Below are 24335 nucleotides of genomic sequence, written 5' to 3' on the forward strand. Positions count from 1 at the left end.
TACCATACAACTATCCCAATGTTAGTTAGTTGTCCCTTGCATGTTGCTCTCCATCGGAGATAGATGCTCCGACAGTTCCCGACAGTTCCGACAGTTCCCGCAGTTTCCGGTAGTTCCGGCAGTTCCAAGCAGTTCCGGCAATTCCTAGCAGTTCCGGCAGTTCATGGCAGTTCTGGCAGTTCCCGGTAGTTCTGGTAGTTTCCGATGGTTCCCGCTATTCTTGCTGTTCCGGCAGTTCCGGCAGTTCCTGACAGTTCCCGACAGTTCCGACAGTTCCGGCAGTTCTCGGCAGTTCCCTACAGTTCCGACTTCTACCCTCTAGATTAGGGCAGCGTTATCCCTTAGGATCTCTCCTCCTACTAAAACCCAAAGACAAGTAGAGAGGAAGAGATCCCAAGTGTGTTGAAAATGACTTGAAGGCCACCTCTATTTATACTAAAACGTTGAGCACAAGTGGGGTTTATTTGGTTGCTGGCCGACCTTGACGAATTGTCCCATAACACAAATAAATTCATATCTCCATGAATACTTATCGGAATCAGACGATCTTTAGATCAATCCTACACCTCTCGATGAGAGGGATCCAAGAAAAATATCAACTTCCATTAATAAGATGACCCACATGGAGTTTGGCCCTAGTTGCCAATTTTAACAAAGAGGTTTTGGCCTTGGCAGAAAGCCAACATTTCATGTTCTTGTCTCTTTGCTTTAGTAGCTATTTGATGAACTAAAGAAGACACACTCTAATATTAAAGAATATGCTAATAAGTAAAAGTTAAATACCTCACAAATAGTTATCATGCTAAGAAGAAACTCATTAACTTTACATGCCCTAGATTCTTCAACATGGTATCAGAGCTATGGTTACAATCAAAGGAAAGGTAGAAAAGAGACATTTCAAGGATCAAGTTTCTAGCAGGGCATCAAAGCAAGCTGAAGGACATCAAGATTTGCATTAAAGAAACAAACCCTGATCTTGATCAAACCCTAGAAATCTACAATAGCAGTCTACATCAGCAAGGGTTTTCGTCTATGCAATCAAGGAGACAGTCTATAGCAGCAAGAACTTGTGTCTCCACAGTCATCATCAAAATGCCACCAAGACCCTCATCAAGATGTCTACAACACAAGATAGCTTGAAGGATTTCAAAATGAAGATCACATCACCTTGGAGAAAGTTGAAACCCTAGCCGCAATCCTGATCTACAAAAGAAGGCAAAGCATATTGAAGAAGAAAAAGCATTGTCATTATCTTCAAGGTTATAAAATCAAGGGTCATTTCCTTGCCCTAGAAGAAGATCATCCGAAGAAGCAGCAAATCATCCTCATCAAAAGGAGCAACCTTTTTCTATTGAGGAAAGGCTTTCTCATTTGAAAGAAGATCACCCAAGAAGAAGCCCTGATACATCTTCTTCAACCAGCATCAAAGTGATCAAGGTGAAGCTTTCATCTTCACGTGCCATGTATCTTTCATTTTTATAATCAAGTTTAGTTAAATGACTTCATGTTTGCAAGGAGATCTATAAATCGGTTGGGTCATCGAAATTCCTTGCATAAGAAAGGAGGATAGATATAAACCTCAGAAGAGAAGTCATTGATGTCTATGAAAGGTATATGAAGGTCAAGCATTGTTTGTATGCATCAAGAGACTCATAGGATTCGTATGAAATCACTCAAAGGTTTTCTCATGCCTATGTAGCAGAAGAGGAGACATAAAGAGAGATATATGAAATGCTAGAAGATATTGTTGAATTTTCTAAGTTTACTTAGTTTAGAAACCCTTCATGTAGTTTTTCTGATTTATTCCTACCTACTTGTTATTTTTCTTTAACAAGTTATTTACAAAGTAAATACTGAAAATAAACACCAGTGCATGCTCAACATATTACAGATCAGCAACTAAAAGAAACAAGAACAAACACACCACATGACACCATTATTTTTGGACCAATGTCCCCGGAAAAACCCAATGTGGGAAAATCGGTGAAGCTATCTGAGGGTTTTCTTATTAAGCAATATCAGAGTAAAATCTGGGTGCCGAAGCTGGAGAATTTCCTTAGCAGCTATACCTCACAGTTTGAGAGAAATCTCCTGGCTGAAACCCCGGAAAACCCTTCCGGCAGCTCCTCAGCACAAAACTACTCTGCAACCCCAACGTCTGCCCAAACTAGACTGCGTCAGCCCCTCTTTGTCTCACGTTGGCCCCGCGTTAGCGTTTCTAGGCCTGCGTCAGCCCCAGGAGGCCCTGCATCAGCTCTGGGAGCCTCTGCGTCAACTACGCTGGCCACTCTGGTGCTTTGCGCAGCACTTGGTGCCTCTGCGTGAGCCCTTGCTAGCTCTGCATCACCCTCCTTGGTTGTTGTGCTGCTCTCCCGACACAATCTCTACTTTCTTTGTTTCTCTGTACTCAATGCCCCTCAGTTGCTCTCTCGATCACTAATTCTATCTCTCTTAGCAAACCCCACTCTAGCGAATAGAATGACTGATCATCTAGTGTACCCTCCAAGTGACCCTCTAGTGTACTTTCCCTGTTGACATCTCAACGGTCGAGATTAAGTCCCTAATCAACGGCTAAGATTAGATCTGGCTTGATCCATGTCTTTTGGACCATTCTAACACAAATTCATATTAATACACATTAATATTTTATTTTCCCTAAGTTTAGACTTAGGGACTCCATTAAAAATATTAATTATTTTAATATCTCATGATCTGTTTAGAATCTGCACAAACCCTTTCTAAGTATTGGAGATCTTATGTGCCCCAACCTCTCCACCAAATTTTGTGACTAGAGCACATCTGATGCTACCCCAAATCAACACTCCCTCTTAGCGAGGATTGTGCTCTAGCAATACTCCTCACTGAGTATCACCCTGATCATCCAGCATCGGTCCCTGTGCTCATGCTAGGCCTTCCTGCCCACCATCCTCTGCACTATTGCCTCCTGTATTGCTACCCATGGTTCTGCCACTGCCACTGCTGCATCTGTACGACAACTCCCTCTGCATCCGTGTTGTTGTTGGTCCTTTCTCCCAGCACTGCATCCACACTGCACCTCCTCTCATCATGTTGCATCATGCTGCCCACTACTGCACTACAACTCAGTTACTGAGAAGTAAGTAACTAATCTCCCAACTGACCTCCCTGTTGGGCTAGAAACACCCACTGATGCTAAAGCTCCCTCTGCCGCTGACAATTGCTCCCTCTCTGACCTTTGCGCTGCTGCAACAACTCCCTGCATCTCGCACCGTTGCACACCTCTCTATGCCATCTTGCACTGATGCAACACTCCTGTGCCTCTCACACTGCTACAGCCTGCTAGCTCTGCACTGTCTTGGGACTTCTGCACTGTAGCTCTCTCTGTTGCTCCATCCACATCCGTCTCTACCCACATCAGCCAGTCCTGTTACTCCTCGTCAGGGCAACCGTAGCAAGGTTTAATCCAAGAGGCTGGGTACTTCGAGGATCCTGCCCCTCATCGCCTGTCGTCCACCTGACTACAGCTCGATGTCTCCCCACTTCCGCTCAAGTGGTGCGTGTGCACTCAAGGCACAGTCATCGTCTGTCCAAAACTTCCTTCTCTGCCCGTGCTGGCGCTTCCTTAGTCTCGGAAGACTCTCCCTTACTCTTCTTCCTTGGGCATTGGGTTGTATAATGACCCATCTCCCCACAATGGAAGCACTTGATCTTGGAGAGATCTTTATACTTCCGCTTCTCCTGCTTTCCCTCAGATGCTAGGGCCACATCCTCCTCCTACTACTGAACTTTGATCCCTTTGCTGCTGCTAACTGTCTTCGACTGTAGTCTGATCTCTTCTTGGCGAAGGGTCGCCCACATCTCGTCCCAAGGTAGGAGAGTCCCTCTGCCCAGGATACTCTGGACAAACACTTCCCAATCTTCTGAGACAGCATTTAGGGTTGTCCTCACCATAAGCTCTTGATCCGGTGTCGCTCCTATAGCAGTCAACTGGTCTCGGATCTCATTCAGTCCTCCGAGGAAGGTGTCAATTGATTGACCCTTTTTCATCTGATACGACCTCATCTGGTTCTCGAGCAGCATTCTTCTTTACACAGAAGTATGCTGGTACAGGTTCTTGAGAGCTTCCCACATCTCAACTGTCGTTTCTTTCTCGGCTATTTGTGGAACCACATGATCCTTGACCTCGTCAAGGATAATGCACTTGGCCCTCACTATCGCCTCTTCGTACTTGTCATTATCATTTGGGTCGACTGGGATAGCTATCGTCTTCAAGGCGAAGTTCTTGACATGATTCCTATCAAGCACTGATAAGATTTTGGCCTTCCAGACTGCGAAGTTCGATGCTCCATCCAGTCTATCCTGGTCCCTTACCTCGTGTAGTGCCATGATGCTCCTCTACTTCCCTCTTGGAAGTTCTCTATTCGACTCCTCTGAGTCTCTACTTCACATCTGGAAGTTCTCTTCTGGACTCCCTCTAAGTCTTGATTTCCCTCCTGGAAATCCTTCTACCGCTTGTTGAGATGCCCTCTACTCTGATCGTTTTGTGCAACTACACTGTTGATCCAAGTTCCTTGACTAGAAACCCTCAGTAACAACTCCTCTGGCCCTACTATGTCAAGTAATGTTCTGACTACAGTACCTCACCAGCTCCACTCTGCAATATTTCTGTAGCCTTCTAGACTCCAACAACTGCCTCTCTGTGAACTGCGTCAACCCCTCTCTGCCTCACGCTGGCTCTACGTCACCCCAGATGGGTCTGCGTCAGCCCTGGAATGCCCTGCATCGGCCCTCTGGCCCTCTGCGTCAGCAACGCTAGCCTCTTTGAGGCTCCGCGCAGCTCCCGACTTCTTCTGCGTGGCTTTGGCTAGCTCTGCGTCACACTTCTTGGCTTCTGCGCTACTAAAAACAGCTTATGTCACCTCGAGACAGTTGTTTTCTGTTGCTATTGCTCCGCTCGACTGATGTCTTTTAGTCCTCCTGTGATCTGCAATCACCCTCTAATACCACGTTGAAGTTTCTAAGTTTACTTAGTTTAGAAACCCTTCATGCACTTTTTCTGATTTATTCCTAACTAGTTATTTTTCTTTAACAAGTTATTAACAAAGTAAATACTGAAAATAAACACCAGTGCATGCTCAACATATTACAGATTAGCAACTAAAAGAAGCAAGAACAAACACACCACATGACACCATTATTTTTGGACCAATGTCCCTGGAAAACCCCAATGTGGGAAACCGATGCAGCTATCTGAGGGTTTTCTTATTAAGCAATATCAGAGTACATTCTGTGTGCCGAAACTGGCCTACCCAACAGAGAATTTCCTTAGCAGCTATACCTCGCAGTTTAAGAGAAATCTCCTCGCTGAAACCCCAGAAAACCCTTCCGGCAACTCCTCAGCACAAAACTGCTCTGCAACCCCAGCGTCTGCCCAAACTAGACTACATCAGCCCCTCTCTGTCTCACGTTGGCCCTGCGTCGGCCTTTCTAGGCCTGCGTTAGCCCCAGGAGGCCCTGCGTCAGCTCTAGGAGCCTCTGTGTCAGCTGCGCTAGCCCCTCTGGTGCTTTGCGCAGCACTTGGTTGCCTCTACGTGGCCCTGCGTGAGCCCTTGCTGGCTCTGCGTCACCCTCCTTGGTTGTTGTGCTGCTCTCCCGGCACAATCTTTGCCTTCTCTGTTTCTCTGTACTCAATGCCCCTCAGTTTCTCTCCCGATCACTGATTCTATCTCTCTTAGCAAACCCCACTCTAGAGAATAGAATGACTGATCATCTGGTGTACCCTCCAAGTGACCCTCAAGCCTCCTCTTACACTTTCCCCGTTGACATCTTAACGGTCGGGATTAAGTCCCTAATCAACGGCTAAGATTACATCTGGCTTGATCCATGTCTTTTGGACCATTCTAACACAGATTCATATTAATACACGTTAATATTTTATTTTCCCTAAGTTTAGACTTAGGGACTCCATTAAAAATATTAATTATTTTAATATCTCTTTATCTGTTTAGAATCTGCCCAAACCCTTTCTGGGTATTGGAAATCTCATGTGCCCCAACCTCTCCACCAAATATCGAGGCTAGAGCACACCCGATGCTACCCCAAATCAACAGATATATTCTCTGAAATTGTAGTAAAGAAGTTCATCTCACCGGAAAGATGGAGGAAGCCGAAAAAAAGGGCCAAGGAAAGAGGGAGCAACAAATCTCCACTATGATTAGATGACTTCCCTCACAAAAAGGGTCCTATCATAAACTTCTAAATCTTTAGATATGACCATGATATTAAGATGCATCATGGCATCATGAGAGCATTAGAAGCAAGAGCTCGTGGCATCACCATGGGAATCATGAAGGATAAAATCCATGACAGTCAAACATGAAGGATATAACTCTTGAGAACCTCATTGGACATTGAAGGAAAGGAAGAAGTCATCCAGGACAGGTCTCATCATACATCAAGTCAAAAAGGAAACATCTGCCAGATGGGGATATGCAAGATCCTCAAGATTCTCTGATGGAATCCTTATCGGAAGATTCACTAACCTAGAGAGGAAGCAAGTGTTTCATCAAGAACTCCAACTCATGGAATTCATGGATGATGTATGGTGACATAAGAAAAGAAGCAGATCAAGGGATTGAAGACACTTCAATCAAGAAAGTTGCTGGAAGAAGCCTAGATGACCTAATGGTAAAATAAGGTATGTATGCTTATGTTTAAATTGTATAATGCCATGTCATATGGTTGCAGGTAACATGGATCAATACTTTTATCTTGAGAAGCATGATCAAGGAAAAAAGATTTCCTCCTCTGAAAGGATGGAGAAAGGCATAAGTCACACTAGATGAAATCAACATAATATGTCATCATATAAAGTATGAGGTGATTAACTACGATTACAGAACTTTGATTAGAAACCCCTGAGAATGGAATGTGTGAGGAAGGAAGAGATCATGAGCTATGCAACCATGATGAAGGCAATCAACATCCAAAATACCAAGAAGACTTGACTAAGAAATCTCCGAGAACGATATGAAGACTCTAATGGAAGTCTGGAAAAGATAGAGACCCTTGACAATGTATATCTTTGGAAAATGTGTCAACAAGTATGCAGGATGTTGATACCTACTGAAAATATGTCATGATAAAGAGCCATCTCGAAAGGTACAATTTGATTTAATGCTATGTGTTGATTTCTTGAATAATATCTAGATGAAGTTCATGCATGGCTACTAGAACAAGATCTGTAAGTACAAGTACAACCAGCATTCTTGCGATGGATAGAAACACCTGAAAAGAAGCATGAAGAGATAGAACTACCCATATGAAGAAGTTTCCAGATATGTACCAAGAAGGCCACTTTCCATGAAGAAAGGAATGACATGACGGAATAAGAAGGAAAGTGATCGATGGTTGTTGCCTTACAAGGAAGAAGCTTGATTGAATTTCATGACATCAAGGAAAGAAGTTAATCAAGTAGTTGAAGGACCCACGAAGAAGAAGTTGTTGATGGAAGGAGAATCCTTAATTAAAAGGGATCCTGGATTGAATCACCCCTGATTAAAAAGGAGTGATAGATGTGTTTTTTCATTTCATGTGTCATGCACTAGACCAGGACTAACAGCTGTAAGTCTTAGTGAAGGCCATGAATGGAAATATAGACACATGATAGACACATCATTCTTGTCTTCACCTGGGAAGAAAGAATGGAGGATTGGGGAATCATCTGACATCTAATGCTCTTTGAGGATGTGTAGGGCATCCAAGATAAGAGTAGGCAAGAGGACCGATATTCTTTGAGGGTTGGGAACCCAAGATAAGAATAGTCCTAGAAGGTCATACTCAGTGAACACCCAGTGGGTATGTACCTTGAGAGACAATGATGAAGGTGTCTATAGTCATTGGTCTCGCCAACATTGTGTGTGCTCTGATCTAATGAAAGACGGAGCTGTCAATCAAGGCCTTGCTGTGGAAACAATGTTGGTTTCTATGATGCTATAACAGAGGTTACCAATCTGATTCTTCTTATGAGAAATTCTTCAAATTAAGAATGACCAAGTACCATTATAAACACCTCCCTAGTTAGGAGAGAGTGTTGAAGAAAGTGTAACCAGGTTCAGTATTTACAAATGTAATTTTGATCTTTGTACTTGTCAAGAAAAAAAATATTATTTTTGTAAATTATAAGAATGAGTTTCTTGCTCATTTCATAAGTCTAGGAAAGTCAAAGAGTCAAAGTCATGTATAAGGAGCTCTTCTTGAGCCTATGTGTAATGTATATGGTCAACCGAATGTCTAGAACAGCCCTCCAAAGACAAGCACGATCACTCTTGATGAAGTCGGCCTCCAAACAAGATAGAATACAATCATGTCGGCTCAGAATGAAGACACAATAGTTCATTTGTACATGTCGGCTTATTATGGAGACAAAACCACTATATATACCTAGTGAGGGTCTGCACAAAACAGAGACATGGAAATTGGATTCCTCTGTGATTTTCGTGGGTACAGTACAGAAGAAAAACTCGGACTTTCTGAATTAATTCGATGGGTACAGGGGTCTGGAATTCGCATTACAGGAGGACACTATTTCGAAGTCTCTGAAATTTGATGGATATTTACAGTGGCACAATTGCAGTCTCGCACAATCATTTACGATTGAGAGGATCACAATGATCCCACTAAAGTATCGGCACATTTGTTATATTACAGTGTCGGCATAACTATAATCACAGTATCTCTGTCTCGACATACTTCTAAGATGAAGTCAAGGTCTCGGTATATTTAACGATGAAGGGATACACATTCAGAATACTCTTTAGGAATAGTCACAATCAAGGCGTAAGTATGATGATAAGGATCTCGGTGATCTCACAGAGACGCACCTTGTCTCATATTCTGGGTGCAGTCATAATCATGGCACAGTGATTTCATGACCGTGATGAAGATATAATTACAAAGGCATAATCATAATAGAAGATCTCGGTGCAGCTTCAGTATATAGATTTTGTAGGTACAGTGATGATCTTTGTAATTGCACAGTGATAATCTCAGTAAATATGCAGTGATGATCTCAATAAATGTACAGTGATAAACTCAGTGAATGCACAGTAATGATCTCGATGATGGCATAGCTATGATGATCTCAAAGATGACCTCAGTGAAGCAGCAGTGAAGGTGATGATCTCAGCAATGAAGAGGATTGGTGTCTTGGTCTTGGAGTGGCTTAATTAGGTCAAGGGTCATGGTCTTGGTATTCTTTAATTGGAATCTCTATAAGAAGAATTTGTGTGGGTTTTCCTCTCCAAGAGGGAGAGGTTTTGGCCCTGGCAGAAAGCCAACATTTTGTGTTCTTGTCTCTTTGCTTTGGTAGCTATTTGATGAACTAAAGAAGACACACTCTAATATTAAAGAATATGCTAATAAGCAAAAGTTAAATACCTCACAAATAGTTATCATGCTAAGAAGAATCTCATTAACTTCACATGCCCTAGATTCTTCAACATGTTGATGGGTATTTGTTTGGTTATTCTTTTGATGTTGCTTTTGATGTACTGATGTATTATGAACTCTCTCTCTCTCTCTCTCTCTCTCTCACACACACACACACACACATAAGGAAGAATTTCTAGGTTTTACCCCCATGGGTTTTGCCTTAGCCTCGGCCTAACTTTTGTGTCTCTTGTCTCATGATTTCTTTGTTGAAAAGCGTAACTAGGTTCGGTCTTCATAATGACATGTGTAATTGTGATTTTATGTAATTGATGTAAAGAAGAAAAAAAAAATTATTTTTGTAATGCTTGTCTCATGGGTTTTGTAAGGCTCATTTTAATTAATTTAGCCAAAAGAACTAGAACTGTTCCTTAAATTGTGCTAATCCAGACGGTAAAAATTTGATACTGAATTTAAATAGAGTGCAGAAGAATACCTAGAACCCGTTGAAAGGGTTTTAGACTATGGTTGTTCCCGCTACTGCAGTTACCAAACCACCTTTTACCTCCCAGCGTATCTGGGGTCTACCTATACGGTCCCCAGATCCAAAAGACAAATCTTCTGGCCCCCATGCCCAAAATTCCAAGAACAATCAAGCTCAATCTCTGTAATTCTGTTAGAAACTCCCGTCTCTTCCCCAAAATCTCCTCTGGTTTCACAGAATTCTCTCTAAATCCCAAAATGAACTCTCTGTATTTCCTCCTCCCTGCACTACAATTCAAAGGCAAAGACCCCCCCTTCTAAGTCGCATCCTTTCTCTTTATATTTTCAAAACCACCGTCTTTCTTCCCTTTCACTGTCTCATTGTCTCTGTGTCCTGTTACATGGAACTCAGCATGCTTTTCTATCCACTTTAACCTTATTTGATTTGGTAAGATTTGATTGAGTAGGTTATTCACCTTTAAATGATATGCTTAGTTGATAGGTTTAATTCGTAGGTTTTATTTAAAAGGTCATAGTTTATTTCAACTTTTATGTCCTAGTCCCTTGATTATATTTATTTGGTTCCTTTTTGGTTGACATAGTTATATTTACTATATTTCCTTAAATTTCTTTATATTATAATTAACACAAAATATATAATTTCATTTTTATACTTAGTAATTAACAATTATTAATATAATATTATGTTATAGTTCTTATTTAGTTAATATAATTCATAATATATATTCCCTTTTATTTTGTGCAATACATTGTCTTTCCCTTTTATCTTGTATAGTTATATATATTATAATGGTGGTACATACATTAAGTACCTCACTCAATATATTTAATATTTATGTGAGTTAGGTATTCACTTAGAACTTTCAATAATTAATTCGTTTATCTTTTCTTGACAATTTTCATAGTAAGTTAATATGTATACTAGCGCAGTTCATGCGATGCATGCATATGTAACTATCATATGCATGCCTTGTATGCATGCCTTGTATGCATGCTAATATTCCTATGCTGCATATAATAATTTGAGATGGCCATTACAAGTTTCATGAGCAAGGAATTTTATTTTTAGTGTTGGCTCCCATTGTGAGCCTTTAGGATTTGTCATCTAGTCATAAAAGTCAATTTGAGTCTATGTCATGTATGAAGGACCCTTCTTAGGCATGTTATACATTTGTATGAGTCATTAAATACGTATGAAAGCCCTCCAAGACAAGCACAGGACCTCTCCTTCAAGTCGGCTACAAGATGGAGTAAATAATCCACACAAAGAGTCATGTCAGTTCACCCTCTTCAAGTTAGCTTATTACAGACTCCAACAACTACAAATAGGGTTGTGCAGATTTCATTTGAAGACAGAATTTCAGTGAAGCATAGGTCTGAAACAGAAGTGCGAAAAAGGTCAACGAAGATGGTCCTACAACCAGCGAAGTAAGGAAAAGGAACAGCGAAGTCTTTTGGAGTGTTTTGGGACTGTTTTAGGGCCATTTCTTGTCACACGTACGAAGAAAGAAGGCAGCATATGTTGCAGAAAGAAACCGAGAAGAACCAAGGTCTGCAAGATTACTTGTGAAGTCAAATCAGCAAGCCAAGTTGGAGAAGATACCTATACAGTCCAAGCGAAGAAGATTAAGGGATTGATCTCTCTCACAAGTGCTGCAACTAGGGTTTCCAAGGAGGCTGAAATAAGGTACAGGTCTGAAGCAGAAGGAAGCCGAAGTTGAAGAGTAGCCGAGAAGAAGAAAGGAGCAAAAGGATTGTTTGTGTCTTGGTCTTGGAGTGGCAAATAGGTCAAGGGCCTTGGTCTTGGTATTCGTCAATTGGAATCTCTATAAGAAGAAGAATTTGTTCGGGTTTTACTCTCAAAAGTGAGAGGTTTTGGCCTTGGCTGATAGCCTATATTCTGTCTCTTGTCTCTTTATGGTTTATTCTTGGTAGCTGTTTGATGAAGAATAACATTATAATAACAGAAGTAAAAGAAGATCCTAATCAAGAAGTAAAAAGCATTCACAAGCAGTTATCTAACTAAGAGAAATCACTTAATCTCAATACCCTAGATTTCTCAACATTCTTGGTGTTTCTACTGTGATTTTCCTTATGCTCTTTCATGCTCATGAATGAATTTTCTTATTACTGCTTCATGATGAATTAATAATGACTGTTTTATCTTTATAAGAAAATTGTTCTAGCATTGCCCTTGAAAAATTAACTATATGAGTCCCATGCAGGATGTTTTTCCTAAATTCCGAAGTCACATAGTGACTATTATTGAATATGTACTTCACTATATTGTACTCGATAAAATGATCTCCAAATTTATTAATAATGGTATGAAGTACCTTGAACTTCTAAAATCTACTTACAGTAAAACTAGGATTATGATTAGATGTGAGCTAACCTAAGTTGTATTAAAAATTTAAACTGACCTACATGAGCCCTCTGCATGATATTTCTACTCATTGAAGTGCTTGTAGAGGCTTTAAAGTTTACCCATACTCCACTTGCATGATGTTCCCATACCAACATGATTCAGGGATGGAAAATAATATTTCTGTGATCAATCTTTTAGTTTTTCAATAATTTGCTGCTCTTTACCCTGGCCTGTAACACAGTTCCTCCAAAAAAATAGCATTCAAAGCTTAGAGATAGTTGCTTATTTAAAGCAAAAAAAGGATCCAAAATAATGCCACAAACCTTTCACATTCCTAACAAAAGGAGCCTCAAGCATCCATCATCAAAAAATTTAAAATGCAACGAATGAAGCATTCTTATGAATCATTCAAGTCATTCTATGAATGGACTGAACATTGGATATTCTGAAGCTCTATGTAACAGGTTACAAAAATAGATACATACCCAATTACCAGACAGAAAGATGAAATATTCAAATGTAAAATGATAATCCTTTAATTTCCAAAAACTATGACATTGAAATTTCAAACTACTAACCTCTGACGTGTGAGCTATGTGTCCAATTGCTTCATTGACCGCATAAAAAATCAACATAAGACAGAACATAGTCAATGATAATGTCAATGAATCTGGTCACTTCCCCCCCTCAATAGCAACTAGAAGTTAACAGTTGTCTAGAACATACCGCAACGAATAACTCAAGAAAAGAAATTTCAATTAATTATAAACCTTACCCGTTACAGTAGCCTTTCTATCAAGCAATTCATACACAGCTTCTACATAGTCTTTGTAGAAAGAGACAATTCCTGAATAGAAATACATGCAATATTATCCAAAAAAGCATTTCAAAAATCCAAGCAGAGATCACCTTTCATAAAACTGTAAAATGCATTAACATTATTGCAGTTATCACAGAAACTGAACTAACTTCTGTCTTTCTAGTCCAGCAATGCATTGCACAAATATGCTACAACAAGAAAGGGGGAAACAAAACCTGGATTTCCTGGAATGAATAAAACTTGAAGGGATGGTTTTTCTGCACGAAACTCGAGTATCTCAGCCACATGCCTGCATATACAGTCTTGATATAACACCATGGAATTGAAGATACGAGTGAAGGCCTAATGCATTTTAGTAAAAGCTAAATTTCGAACCTAACAAATGAATGTCGATACTGATACAAAATCCAATATTATAAAGAAAACAATTTCCATACCCATAAACGTTATGCAAACGCATATTGGCATGCAGATTATTTCTATCTGTTTCCAACACTTTCTCCATCTGATCAGCAGCAGCTTTCAGAAAACCTTTGCTATGGACAATGCACAGCCATCACTGTTGATTAATACAATCTATCAAAAATGTTCACCACTGAAGATACCTCTATAACCTTCACTAAAGTCAAACAAATGGAATAGTACATGTGACAAACAAGGACTTATGAACCGGCACCATACCCAAAGCTAATACTAGTTAATAAATTTGAATGATTGGAATATTTGTAAGAATCATTGTATGTAATGTCCCTTTACTAGTATCAGCCAACTGATACCACTGTAATGTCCCTTACTAGTATCAGCCAATAATTATTAAAAACACGCTTTGAAGCATTTTAATACACTTTATGTGAAACATTTCGTCAAACATATTGTATGCAAACAAAGAGGACTACTATGGTAGAGACATTTCTTCAAACATTTAACATGCAAATAAATATGAAAACCTCATTTACAAATAGCACAATAAAACTCCAGATAACTCAACCAATATTTATTTTTCATTAACAGCAAATTACATACTAAGTTATTTCCTTTCTTGGCTGCAAAATATAATGTGTTTGGAACCTGTAAGATACTATGGCAAAATGGAGTTGAATAGATGGCTAAGCAAAGCACTACATTGAAGGTGTTAACTCGACCCCTCCACAAGATAAATTCAGCTACTGCAATAACTCGGCCTCTCCACAAATGAATTCAGTTATTGCAATAACTCGGTCTCTCCACAAATGAATTCAGCTACTGCAAAAACTCGGCCTCTCCACAAATAAATTCAGCTGCTGCAAAAAACTCAGCCTCTCCACAAATAAATTCAACTACTGCAATAAATCTGCCTCCCCACAAATAAATTCAGCTGCTACAATAACTCGGCCTTTACAAATTAATTAGGCCACTCCAGCAATCAGCCTGTTCAAAAATATCAATTCAGCCTCTCAATTAATTATACCCTTGGCTACAGCAAATAATTTGACCCCGAGGAAACGAACTTGAACCCCTGCAATAAAAACTTGGCCTTAATAATTAGCCCAGCATGATAAATTTGACCCAGCAAGAGATATTTGGCCCAGCAAGAGAAATTCAACCTAGCGAGATAAATTCGGCCCAACAAGATAAATTTGGTCCAACAAGAGAGATTCAGCCCAGCAAGATAAATTTGCCCCAATAAAATAAATTTGGCTTCTACAAATAAACTCAGCCCCTTCTGGTGAATTCAACCTCTTCAATTATATTTGGTATCTGAATCAACTCGGCCTCCCTATACTAATTCGGAACAAAGAGAATGAGAGATGTTGAAATGATGAAGCACTTCTCCTTTGTCTCCCATAATCCCCTGCAAAAAAAATTCTCCACTTGAGCACCTATGAGGAATCTGGATGATCCCTCCTTATTGACTGGCTAGGATGGATAGTTTCACCATCGAAACCAATCTTGATCAGTTAGGGTGTATGGTTACACCACCGAAACCAATCTCCACGAGGGTTTCACACCCTTACACAAAGCTCCAAGAGCTCTCAAATCAATTATCAAAAACAACAACCAATTCATGCCTAAGAGTGAGCTCCAGCCTTCATTTTTTTGTCATGGGCTATCAAACTACCATGGGTCACCTTTTCTCCCTTTTTTTAATAAAGTGACTTTAAAGCTTTTATTATTTTTCCCGAAGTCACTTAATAGCACCCTTTTTATTTAATTATTCATTGCCACTTCAAAATGTTGCTCTTTTCACCTAAATGATAGCCAAACAATTAGATTAATTGATCCCCCTCCCTCCCTATAACCTATGAGAATGAAATAGGCTATTGGGTCAGTGACCATTTGAAGAAGGGACATTACAACCCTCCCTTCCCAAAATTGTTTGTCCTCATGCACTCCAGAACCTGCATACCAATTCCAGGATCCAAAACATGTATGTAGAATGTTTTGACATGTAACTGTTGTACCATTTCAACCCAGAGGAACCCCATAATAATACCACATTCTACCAGACCTCGAAGAAATCCACTAAAATGTGAATTGACCTTCGTAAAAATTCCTGGTGAAGTTGAATAGGACAGCTCCTCATGTTCCAAATACATAGCATCTCCCACAACATCCTGCAGAATAGAACCAGCGTAAGGTTGCTCCAGATCCCAGCTACCACCTTGAATTCACATGATGGAAGATCAAAACCTGTGATAAGCAAGATCCTTGTCTCTGAAGTCACACCCCCGTGCTTAATCATGTTGTTGTATATTGAATATCTATAGGCTAACCTGAGTGTTGTGCCAAAAACAACTTTGAATACCTGTGAAAATAACAAGTTAGTAATGATGTTATTTAAAGGACCTGAGCGTTGCCACTTGCTGTCACATGTTCCATCTATCCAAATTTGGAGAAGGCTTCTGTAATGGCCTTTGATCCATAATGCATCAACCTAGTCCACTGATTTCCCTATGATACAATCTCTGACTTATCGGTTGCTACATGGTTGAACTAAAGTGATGTTCAGGGGAAGATTTCACCAACCTAAAACACCAACTCGTAATGCAATGAAAAGTTGATGCACTAAAGAAGGCAATATGATTATGCATCCCATCCACCACCTGATACTCTCAATAAGAGTTATCCATATCATGAAGTTCCACCTTTATCTTCCGCTCTTTCTCACTCAGACAAGCGTTTAACACCTGCAATTTAAGTTGATTCATCTCCAGGATGTAAGTAGCTACCTTGCTCAGCATTACTCAACTTTGCTGAGCATATATCCCCTAGTAAGGGATATATATTCAAAGCTTGGTGTATTAACTGTGAGGTTACTTGAAAAACACTCTCCCCTGACTGATTCATTACAAAACATTTCTTGGGGTACATTGTTGAGGCTAGCCATTGAATAAATTCAGGAAACAAATGTGTTTTGGGGACAAAAGCAGCTAGAACACTTGACCTAACCATTGCCATGAATATAGGAGACTTCTTATGGTTCAGAATGACCTCTTGATATAGTGAATGATGTTTAATTGTACAGAGGGTATCGGAAATATCTCGTTCAACATCCATTAATGGGGTATGGATAACTGATGACGAACTTACTTGTTTGGCCATGGTGACTGTAGGTGACAGTTTGCTGGTGACAGTTGTCGGGACAATTGCTGACTCAAATTTGCTGAACCGGCTGCAAGGTCGCTTAGTACTAAAACAAAAGACTAATACAACAGGGTTTTGCCTGTCTTTATACATATAATATTCAAACAGGGGGAGAAACCTGTAATTAATGTAACTAATTAATGGAGTGGCAAATGAGGTGACGAGGTACACTGAATGAGGGTGGCGGATGATGTGGAGGAGATGAGATGGAGTGGAGTGATGGGGGTGGCCCACTGCAGGGGTAGGGAGTGTGCAAAATGTTCATCGGGCTTGAATCCCCGCAGCAATCTCAGGCTGTAGATCTCGGTCAAATGCCTTGACGTCATGGTCAACTGCGGGGGTTGAGCTTGAGTTATAACTCGTGCTCGTTGCTCCCCCGCAGAGCACTTTACCCGCTTCTCAAACCCACACTTTCTTAAATCTTGAGATACCACCATAACTTTAACATATGGGTCAGGGCCCCACCTTATATCAAATTCGAAAGCCATCAATAATATAAAACAAATCACTACTTTCAGACTTTCACATTCTCTTTTAATTTTGTTTCTAGAACATAATATTTGATTTTTTATTTTTTGTGATAAAATTGAAAATGAAATTTAAATGACGATGGATGCTACAACATCTGGCTCCACCTGGGGATAGTGCTTTTGCCATAGAAGCACTAAGAACCGCAGATCAGTGCCTTCACCTCGGGCATGGAGTCATATATTGCTTAGCCAATTTTAATTCTATGGAATTTGTACAATGAATTCACTCCGGTATCTACAATGACAGGATGCTTGTGCTTCAGAATTGGAAATAATGTTTGAGGTACTGCCCATTGACAGGCAACTGTAAAGTTTCACCATCAAGATTCTCCAGGAAGAATGTATTATTTTCCCTTGCTTCTATGATCCTGAATGGGCCATACCAAAGAGGATCAAACTTCCCATGTTTGCCCTTATCTTCTCTTCTAGTATCCCACCTTAATACCAGGTCTCCAACTTTAAAATCAATTTCTTTGGCTTTTCTGTCAAAAATCCCCTTCATTTTTTATTGATACATAATCAAATTATCTCTTACCTTATCCCTGCTTTCACTCAACTCCACTACCTTATGCATCCTTCTTATTAGAGCATTGGGCTCTTCTTTTGCCTCCTGAATCATTGCAATCACAGGCTTCACAAGCTGACTAGGGAACAGAGCTTGAGTTCCATACACCAACTCAAAAGGTGATTTGCCTGTAGACCTTTTTGTAGTCACTCGGACAGCCCATAGAGCAAACTTTAATTTCGAATCCCAGTCTTTCTGATTCTCTACAATAGTTTTCTTAAGAATTTTCATCAATGTTTTATTAGTGGATTTAGCCAATCCATTTCCCTGTGGATGATAAGTTGTTGAATGAGATAAAATGACATTATACTTCTGACAAAAAGCAACAAACTTAATTGAACTGAACACTTGAGCATTGTCAGTTATGATTTTGACAGGGCATCCAAATCTGCTGAAAATATTTTCCTCTAAAAACTTCATCACCACCTGGTCATTTGCCTTTTGGTAGGTATAGCTTCTACCCACTTGGTGAAATAATCAGTAGCTGTGAGAACCCACTTGTGTTGTCCACTTGAAGGTGGGTTAATTTCTCCAACAAAGTCTAGTCCCCATTGTCTAAATGGTTCTTCTATGAAGACTGGGATCAATGGCAAAGGAGCTAACCTCTTCTTCTCAGCAAAAAGTTGACACTTCTGACAGCTTCTGACAAACTTATATATATCACCAAATAGGGTGGGCCAATAAAATCCTGCCTAGAGGATTTTGTGTGCAGTAGCTTTCCAACTATAATGTCCACCACATAACTTCTCATGATAATCTTTAATGGTCTCTGTAGATTCATCTTCTGTTAAACATAACAATAAAATTCCCACAGGATCCTTCCAATACAATCTGCCCTCTACAATCACATATGGTTGTGCTTTGATTTTTAATGCTCTATATCTTGTTCTATCCAATGATTGGGGACAAGAGAGAAAACATAAATAATGAACTATGTGCTTGTACCATTCTGAACATAAAAATTTATATCGGATCTTCATACCTAGGTTTGATTTTTCTTCACCTTCTTCAATTATTTCCTCATTTACAGGTGTTAGCAAGTTGATTCCCAATGCCTGAAAATTTGACTCTATCAACATCTTTGCCAGTCCCTGCCCTTTCACCAGCTTTGTGGGCTTTATGTCTAGATCATACTCTTGGATCTTGGCTATCCATTTTCCTCTTTTGCCTTCCACATCACTCTGGACTAAGACATCCTTTACTGCAGCGTTTGGCACATAAGCAATGATCTGTGACTGCAGCACATAAGTCCTGAAGGCCTTTAGGGCTTTTACCAAAGCATATACCTATTTTTCAAGGATATTGTACTTGAGTTCAGCATCTCTGAGAATCTTGCTAAAGAAAGCAACTGGCTGCTCTTTTCCTTCATCATTTTTCTGTAACAAAACAGCAGCTATTGAATTAAGTGATGCAAATGAAAAAATTTGAAAGGGATTTTGATAATCAGGGCTAATTAAAATTGGAGCTGCTTGTAATGCTTCTTTGATCTTGGAGAATGACTCTCTGGCTTCCTTGGTCCAATGTACTTCATTTTCCTTCTTCAACATATTGGTAATCTCTTTTACAATTTCAGCATAATTGGACACAAACCTCCTTAGAAAATTTATTTTTCCCATAAATTTTTGAATGTCTTTCTTACTCCTGGGCAAGGGTATTTTCTGCACAACTTGCACCCTTGCTGGATCTATCTTCACTCCATCTCTAGAAACAATGTGCCCCAGCAGTTTGCCTTCTTCTAGAGCAAAAATAGACTTCTTAGGATTCAAAGAAAGCCCAAATTTTCTACATTTCTCAAAAGTCTTTTTAAGATGGTCCAGATGCTCCTCATCTGACTTAGAGAAAACAGTGATGTCATCCAAGTATATCACTACAAACTTATCACCTACAAATGCAATGTCCATAGCCCTCTGAAATGTTGCACCTGCATTCATCAACCCAAAAGGCATTCGAGCATACATGAAGGTTCCCCAAGGAGTTGTGAATGCAGTCTTTTTCTGATCTTCTTTATCAACAGCCACCTGGTTATACCCAGAGAACCCATCCAGCATTGACATTCTGAATGATCCAGTTACCTTCTGCAGCACATGATCCATTTTAGGTAATGGATAGTTATCTTTTAAGGAAGCCCTATTTAGATTTCTAAAATCCACACATAACCTTATTTCTCCATTTTTCTTCCTTACAGGTACTAAATTGGCCACCCAGTCAAAGTATCGGAGTGGAACTATTATCTTGGCATCAAGAAGCTTCTTGACTTCTTTCTCAATCAATGGTAAAAGCAAAGGATTGATCTGCCTGAGTTTCTACTTAAATGGTTTAATCCCTTCTTTCAAGGGAATCTTGTGCTGAATAATGCTTACATCATATGTCTTGAGATCCTCATAGGACCAAGCAAAAACATCAGTGTACTCCTGAAAAGCTCAATATATCTCTCCTTATAATTAAGTGGAACTCCATTAAATAATTTGACTAACTTGGGCTCGTTCTGGGTTCCAATATTGTGATCTTGAATCAGCTCATCCTGTGGAATTTTCTCTGAACTAACAGCTACATCATTGGAGTTAAAAAGTCTTTCAAGAGGGACAAGCCCCCTTGGCAGAATATTATCTTTCAATTGAATAATTTTTTTATTAACTATGGAATTTTTAAAACCACTTACTTCTGCACCTTCTGTTGTTTCATCTCCATCTTGATCAATCTCAGTGCCCTAAAAATCTTCAATCATAGTCAAGAATTCCTTAATCTGCTGATCATCCTCAAAAACCTGCCAGTGTTTTATATTATCCGAAACAGAAGGCCTATGCCTCATTTCAACCTCATATCTTAGCTTTGGATTTATAGGAGGCCTAAAAGTACTGGCAGCCATAGCCAAGGAGTCTGCTAATCTGTTCCCATCTCTTGGAATGAATTGTATGTTGAAAGCCTCAAAGAAATTCTCAACTAAATCCCACACTTCATTTCTATATGCCCTGAGCCTAGGGTGTTTTGTTTGACAATGGTTCTTTATTTGCTTTATAATCAGCTCTGAATCTCCAAAAATGGAAATTGACTAGACTCCCATTTGTTTTGTTGTTTGAAGGGCAATGATCAAGGATTCATATTTTGCCACATTATTAGTTGCTTCGAACTCCAATTTAAAAGAAAATGGGATCATATTACCTCCAGGTGTAATTAAAAGGAAACCAGCACCTGTTCCTTCTTTAGAATAGGCTCCATCAAAGAAGCACTTCCACACCCCTTCTGTTTGCAGCTCTGTATTTACACAGGCTGAAGTAAGTTGCCTCTGGTTATCTTCAGCCAACTCTGCATTGTCATGCAGCATGAAGCAAGAAAAGTCATCTTTTTCTTGGCTATACACAGGTGAATTACTTGCTCCGTTCTTTGTGATTGTTTTAACAAATCTTGTTTCTCTGTACAACCTTCTTTCTTCTCCACCAAAAATTGGTATGATAGCATAAGTAAAATCCAATTTCAGAACACCACCCAATTTAGCCCCCCATGACCTAGATAGCAACATTCCAAACCTAGCAGGGATATCTGCTACCACTACATCCATTACCAAGCTTCTAGCTGGGATCTGGGCTAATGACACCACCATATCTTTAATGACCCCGAGACACTTGACTTTATTTGAATCAAAAGAATAAAGGTCTCTATAAGGTTTAGTAACTTGTAGGTTCAGTTGTTTCATTACTGATAGTGGCATAAGGTTATGTGAAGCTCCTGAATCAAACATACAATTATGCAAGAGGAAATCATGAATCAATAAAGAAATGTAGAAAGGAGGTGTTGAAGAATCTACCTCCTCCACATGTGGACCAAAAACCACTACTAGTTTATCTTCTTGCAGATTCACAGTGTCATTTATATTCACATTCTGAGATAGGTTGATAAACTCAGCAATCTCTCTTTGATAAACTGGTGTTTTGACCAACTCTGTGAGGGGCACCTGAATTCTGATTTTTTCTAACTCTTTAGTGAGACTAAATACATGGACCTGTTTAGTATTCCTTTCATTTTCATCTTCACTTTTCTTCATCACTGAAATCTCTTGTGGAATGGAAACAATTTTTTCTAAAGGAATTTTATCACTTTTATCTTGAGAAGACTCACCTTGAAGTATTTGAGTTTTGTTATTTGTATTTTGTTGTTGCTTTCCTTTATTTAATTGTTTTGCAGGTTGTGGTTCTTGTGGAGTCGCCTTTTGTAGGGGAGCTGGAACTTGCTGCTCACCTTCATTTTCTTGAATTCTAGATCTTTTTCTTGATCTCAAGTCATATTTCTTATGTAATTTTGCCTGCATAAAATTAGTAAACTGCTTCCAATATTCATCAATTTCATTCTCATCATAAATGGCATCTGTTTCAGTATATTCTTCTCCCTCAACACCTAGTTCATCTTCATCTCCTACATACAATGTGGAAATATGATCATCATGATCCTTGGAATGCTCTGGTACTTCATCAGGATCTGCCTCTAAGTAAAGTGGTGCTTGAACCTGATCTTGGTCTTTTCTCTCCTTCTGCAAAATTTGCAGAGGTTGTCTTCTATATTGAGGATTAAAGTTTTTGTTTTGTTGTACTTGCCTCTGAGAATTCTTACTCTCCAATTCCAATTTAATCAATTTACTAGACAAATTTTTAATCACATTATTCATATCCTCTAATGTTTGATTTTGAGAGGATTCCACTTTAGCCTTTCCCTTATCTTGGGTAGGTTGTGCCTCTGGTGCTTTACCTGCAGCCACCAGATTTGCTTCTATTTCTAAAGCATCAGTTTGGATTTGATCAAGGGTTGTGGATCTTCTCTCCCTCAATGTGAACCCAAAATCTGATTCAAATGCCCCTGCAAAAGTTATTTTTGCACCAGTAGGAGGGGGCTTGATCTCCACTGGAAGATTGTTGTAAAGTTTATTGAACCTTCTAATGAACTCAACAACACTTTCATCAGATTTCTTTTTAATAGCATTAAACTCTATAAGTGAATACCCATGGTCTTGTTTCTCTCCCCATCTCTGGGTGAACTAACGCTCCATCTCTAGATTTATTATGAAGCCCTTTAAACCACTTTCTTGCTTCACCATCCAAGGATTGCACAAAAAGTCTTAAAACAACATCCAGGTGTTCAACATTGAGGTTTTCTGCAAAATTACAAAACACTGTTATATGCTTCTTTGTTGTTTGTTCATCCTCCCCTGAGAAACGAGGAAGAATTTTTAAGTATTCTTGAGGCATTGGATTCAACTGTTGTGGCAACTGAATAGGTGCATACCTATTCAACAAGAATGCAGGTGCTGCCATGTTTGCTCCTGAACTTACTGAACCTTGAGTGCCAGCAGATGTAAAACCTGTCTGAGAAGTAAATGGAGTATGAAAAGGTGGCAATGTAGTTATAGGTTCAGGTTGAACAACTATAGCAGATATATCTCTGAATACTGAGAAAGAAACAGACTCTAAAGACTGTTCTTGACAGTTGGGTTCTTGAAATGAAGTGGATGTAAAAGGTAGCTCTTGGTCAATAAAAGGTGAATGTTTGGATGAAAGATGTGTTGAACTGCTGCCAGGTGCAGACAGTGTAGGACTTGGTGTAAATGGAGTTTTTGGCCTTCCAACCCTCTTGGAAACTAGTCTCTCAGGGTCTGAAAGGGCTTGAGCTTTTTGCTGTGAGGTATCTGACCTCGTATGAGGCCTCTTTGAAGCCAAAGTTATTGTTTTCTGTTCAATACAGCCAAATATTCCCTCCTCACTGAACAACCAGAGGAAAATATTGAAAACCCAGGGAAAAATGTTCTTGATTTCGTCCTCAGCAATGGCACCAATTAATGTTGTCCCTTAAGAAACCAATTTCCTGGCTATGTAGAAATTGTGCTTAAGACATTAATTTTATTTATGCATGTCACTTATTTGTATGATGTATCCTCATGTGAAGGGCCTGAAGGACCTGACTTTGAACCCTTAATATTTAGGTGATATGAAAGTCTCAGAATGCCATAGGATGCTGAATATAAATGCTGAGTGAAGAATGCTTTGAGAAGTTAGAGACAATATGTTGTTTTTCACATAAACTATTATCTGTAACTTAGAAGAAATGTAGAAGTAGGAACTTTAAATATAGGAGCGCTCTTTTAAGGAATTTTAACTTCATTCACATAAGTAAACAAAGACCTGCAGCTTCATTACCATACTTAAAGAAAGGAAGACACATGATGACACATAACAAAGAAATTACAAAATCATACCCAACAATGTGTGGAAAACTCTTGATTCTTTCATTAATCATTAGTTTATCAAAAATACAATAGCATAGTCTCCAGGTTCTTCAAAATTCGGACCTTTTTTCTATAATTTTGCCTCTTTTTATACATCATGGGACAATTGGTAACTACCAAAACTGTCAAAACTGCTTAACTACCTTCTAACTGTCTAAAGTAAAAGTCATTACAGAATATTACATTGGAGGGTAAAAGACACCTCATTCTTCTCAAGAAAATAAGATAACAAGAAGTAACAGAAATCA

At 39.3% G+C, this 24335-nt stretch overlaps 1 protein-coding gene across 9 annotated transcripts in view; it reads right to left on the bottom strand.

The window, feature by feature from the left end:
- Positions 1-24335, bottom strand: part of LOC149191426 (alpha/beta-Hydrolases superfamily protein) — a 567598-nt gene that overhangs the window by 502868 nt on the left and 40395 nt on the right. For 6 of the 9 annotated variants that reach the window (XM_089404268.1, XM_089404263.1, XM_089404265.1 and 3 more), the window contains exons 2-5: positions 13538-13631; positions 13316-13389; positions 13056-13127; positions 12859-12887 (exon numbers count right to left, since the gene is read on the bottom strand). In XM_089404268.1, the coding sequence (XP_089260394.1) occupies positions 12859-12887; positions 13056-13127; positions 13316-13389; positions 13538-13605 (243 nt within the window). In that variant the 5' untranslated portion in view covers positions 13606-13631. Of the gene's footprint in view, positions 1-12858; positions 12888-13055; positions 13128-13315; positions 13390-13537; positions 13660-24335 lie in introns of all 9 variants that reach the window. The other 3 variants (XM_089404262.1, XM_089404267.1, XM_089404266.1) reach the window with 2 other exon arrangements.

The sequence above is a fragment of the Pinus tabuliformis genome, chromosome 2_2 (genome assembly GCF_031772625.1).
Source record: "Pinus tabuliformis cultivar Carrire ecotype Pingquan chromosome 2_2, CPIR1, whole genome shotgun sequence".
Lineage (NCBI taxonomy): Eukaryota > Viridiplantae > Streptophyta > Pinopsida > Pinales > Pinaceae > Pinus > Pinus tabuliformis.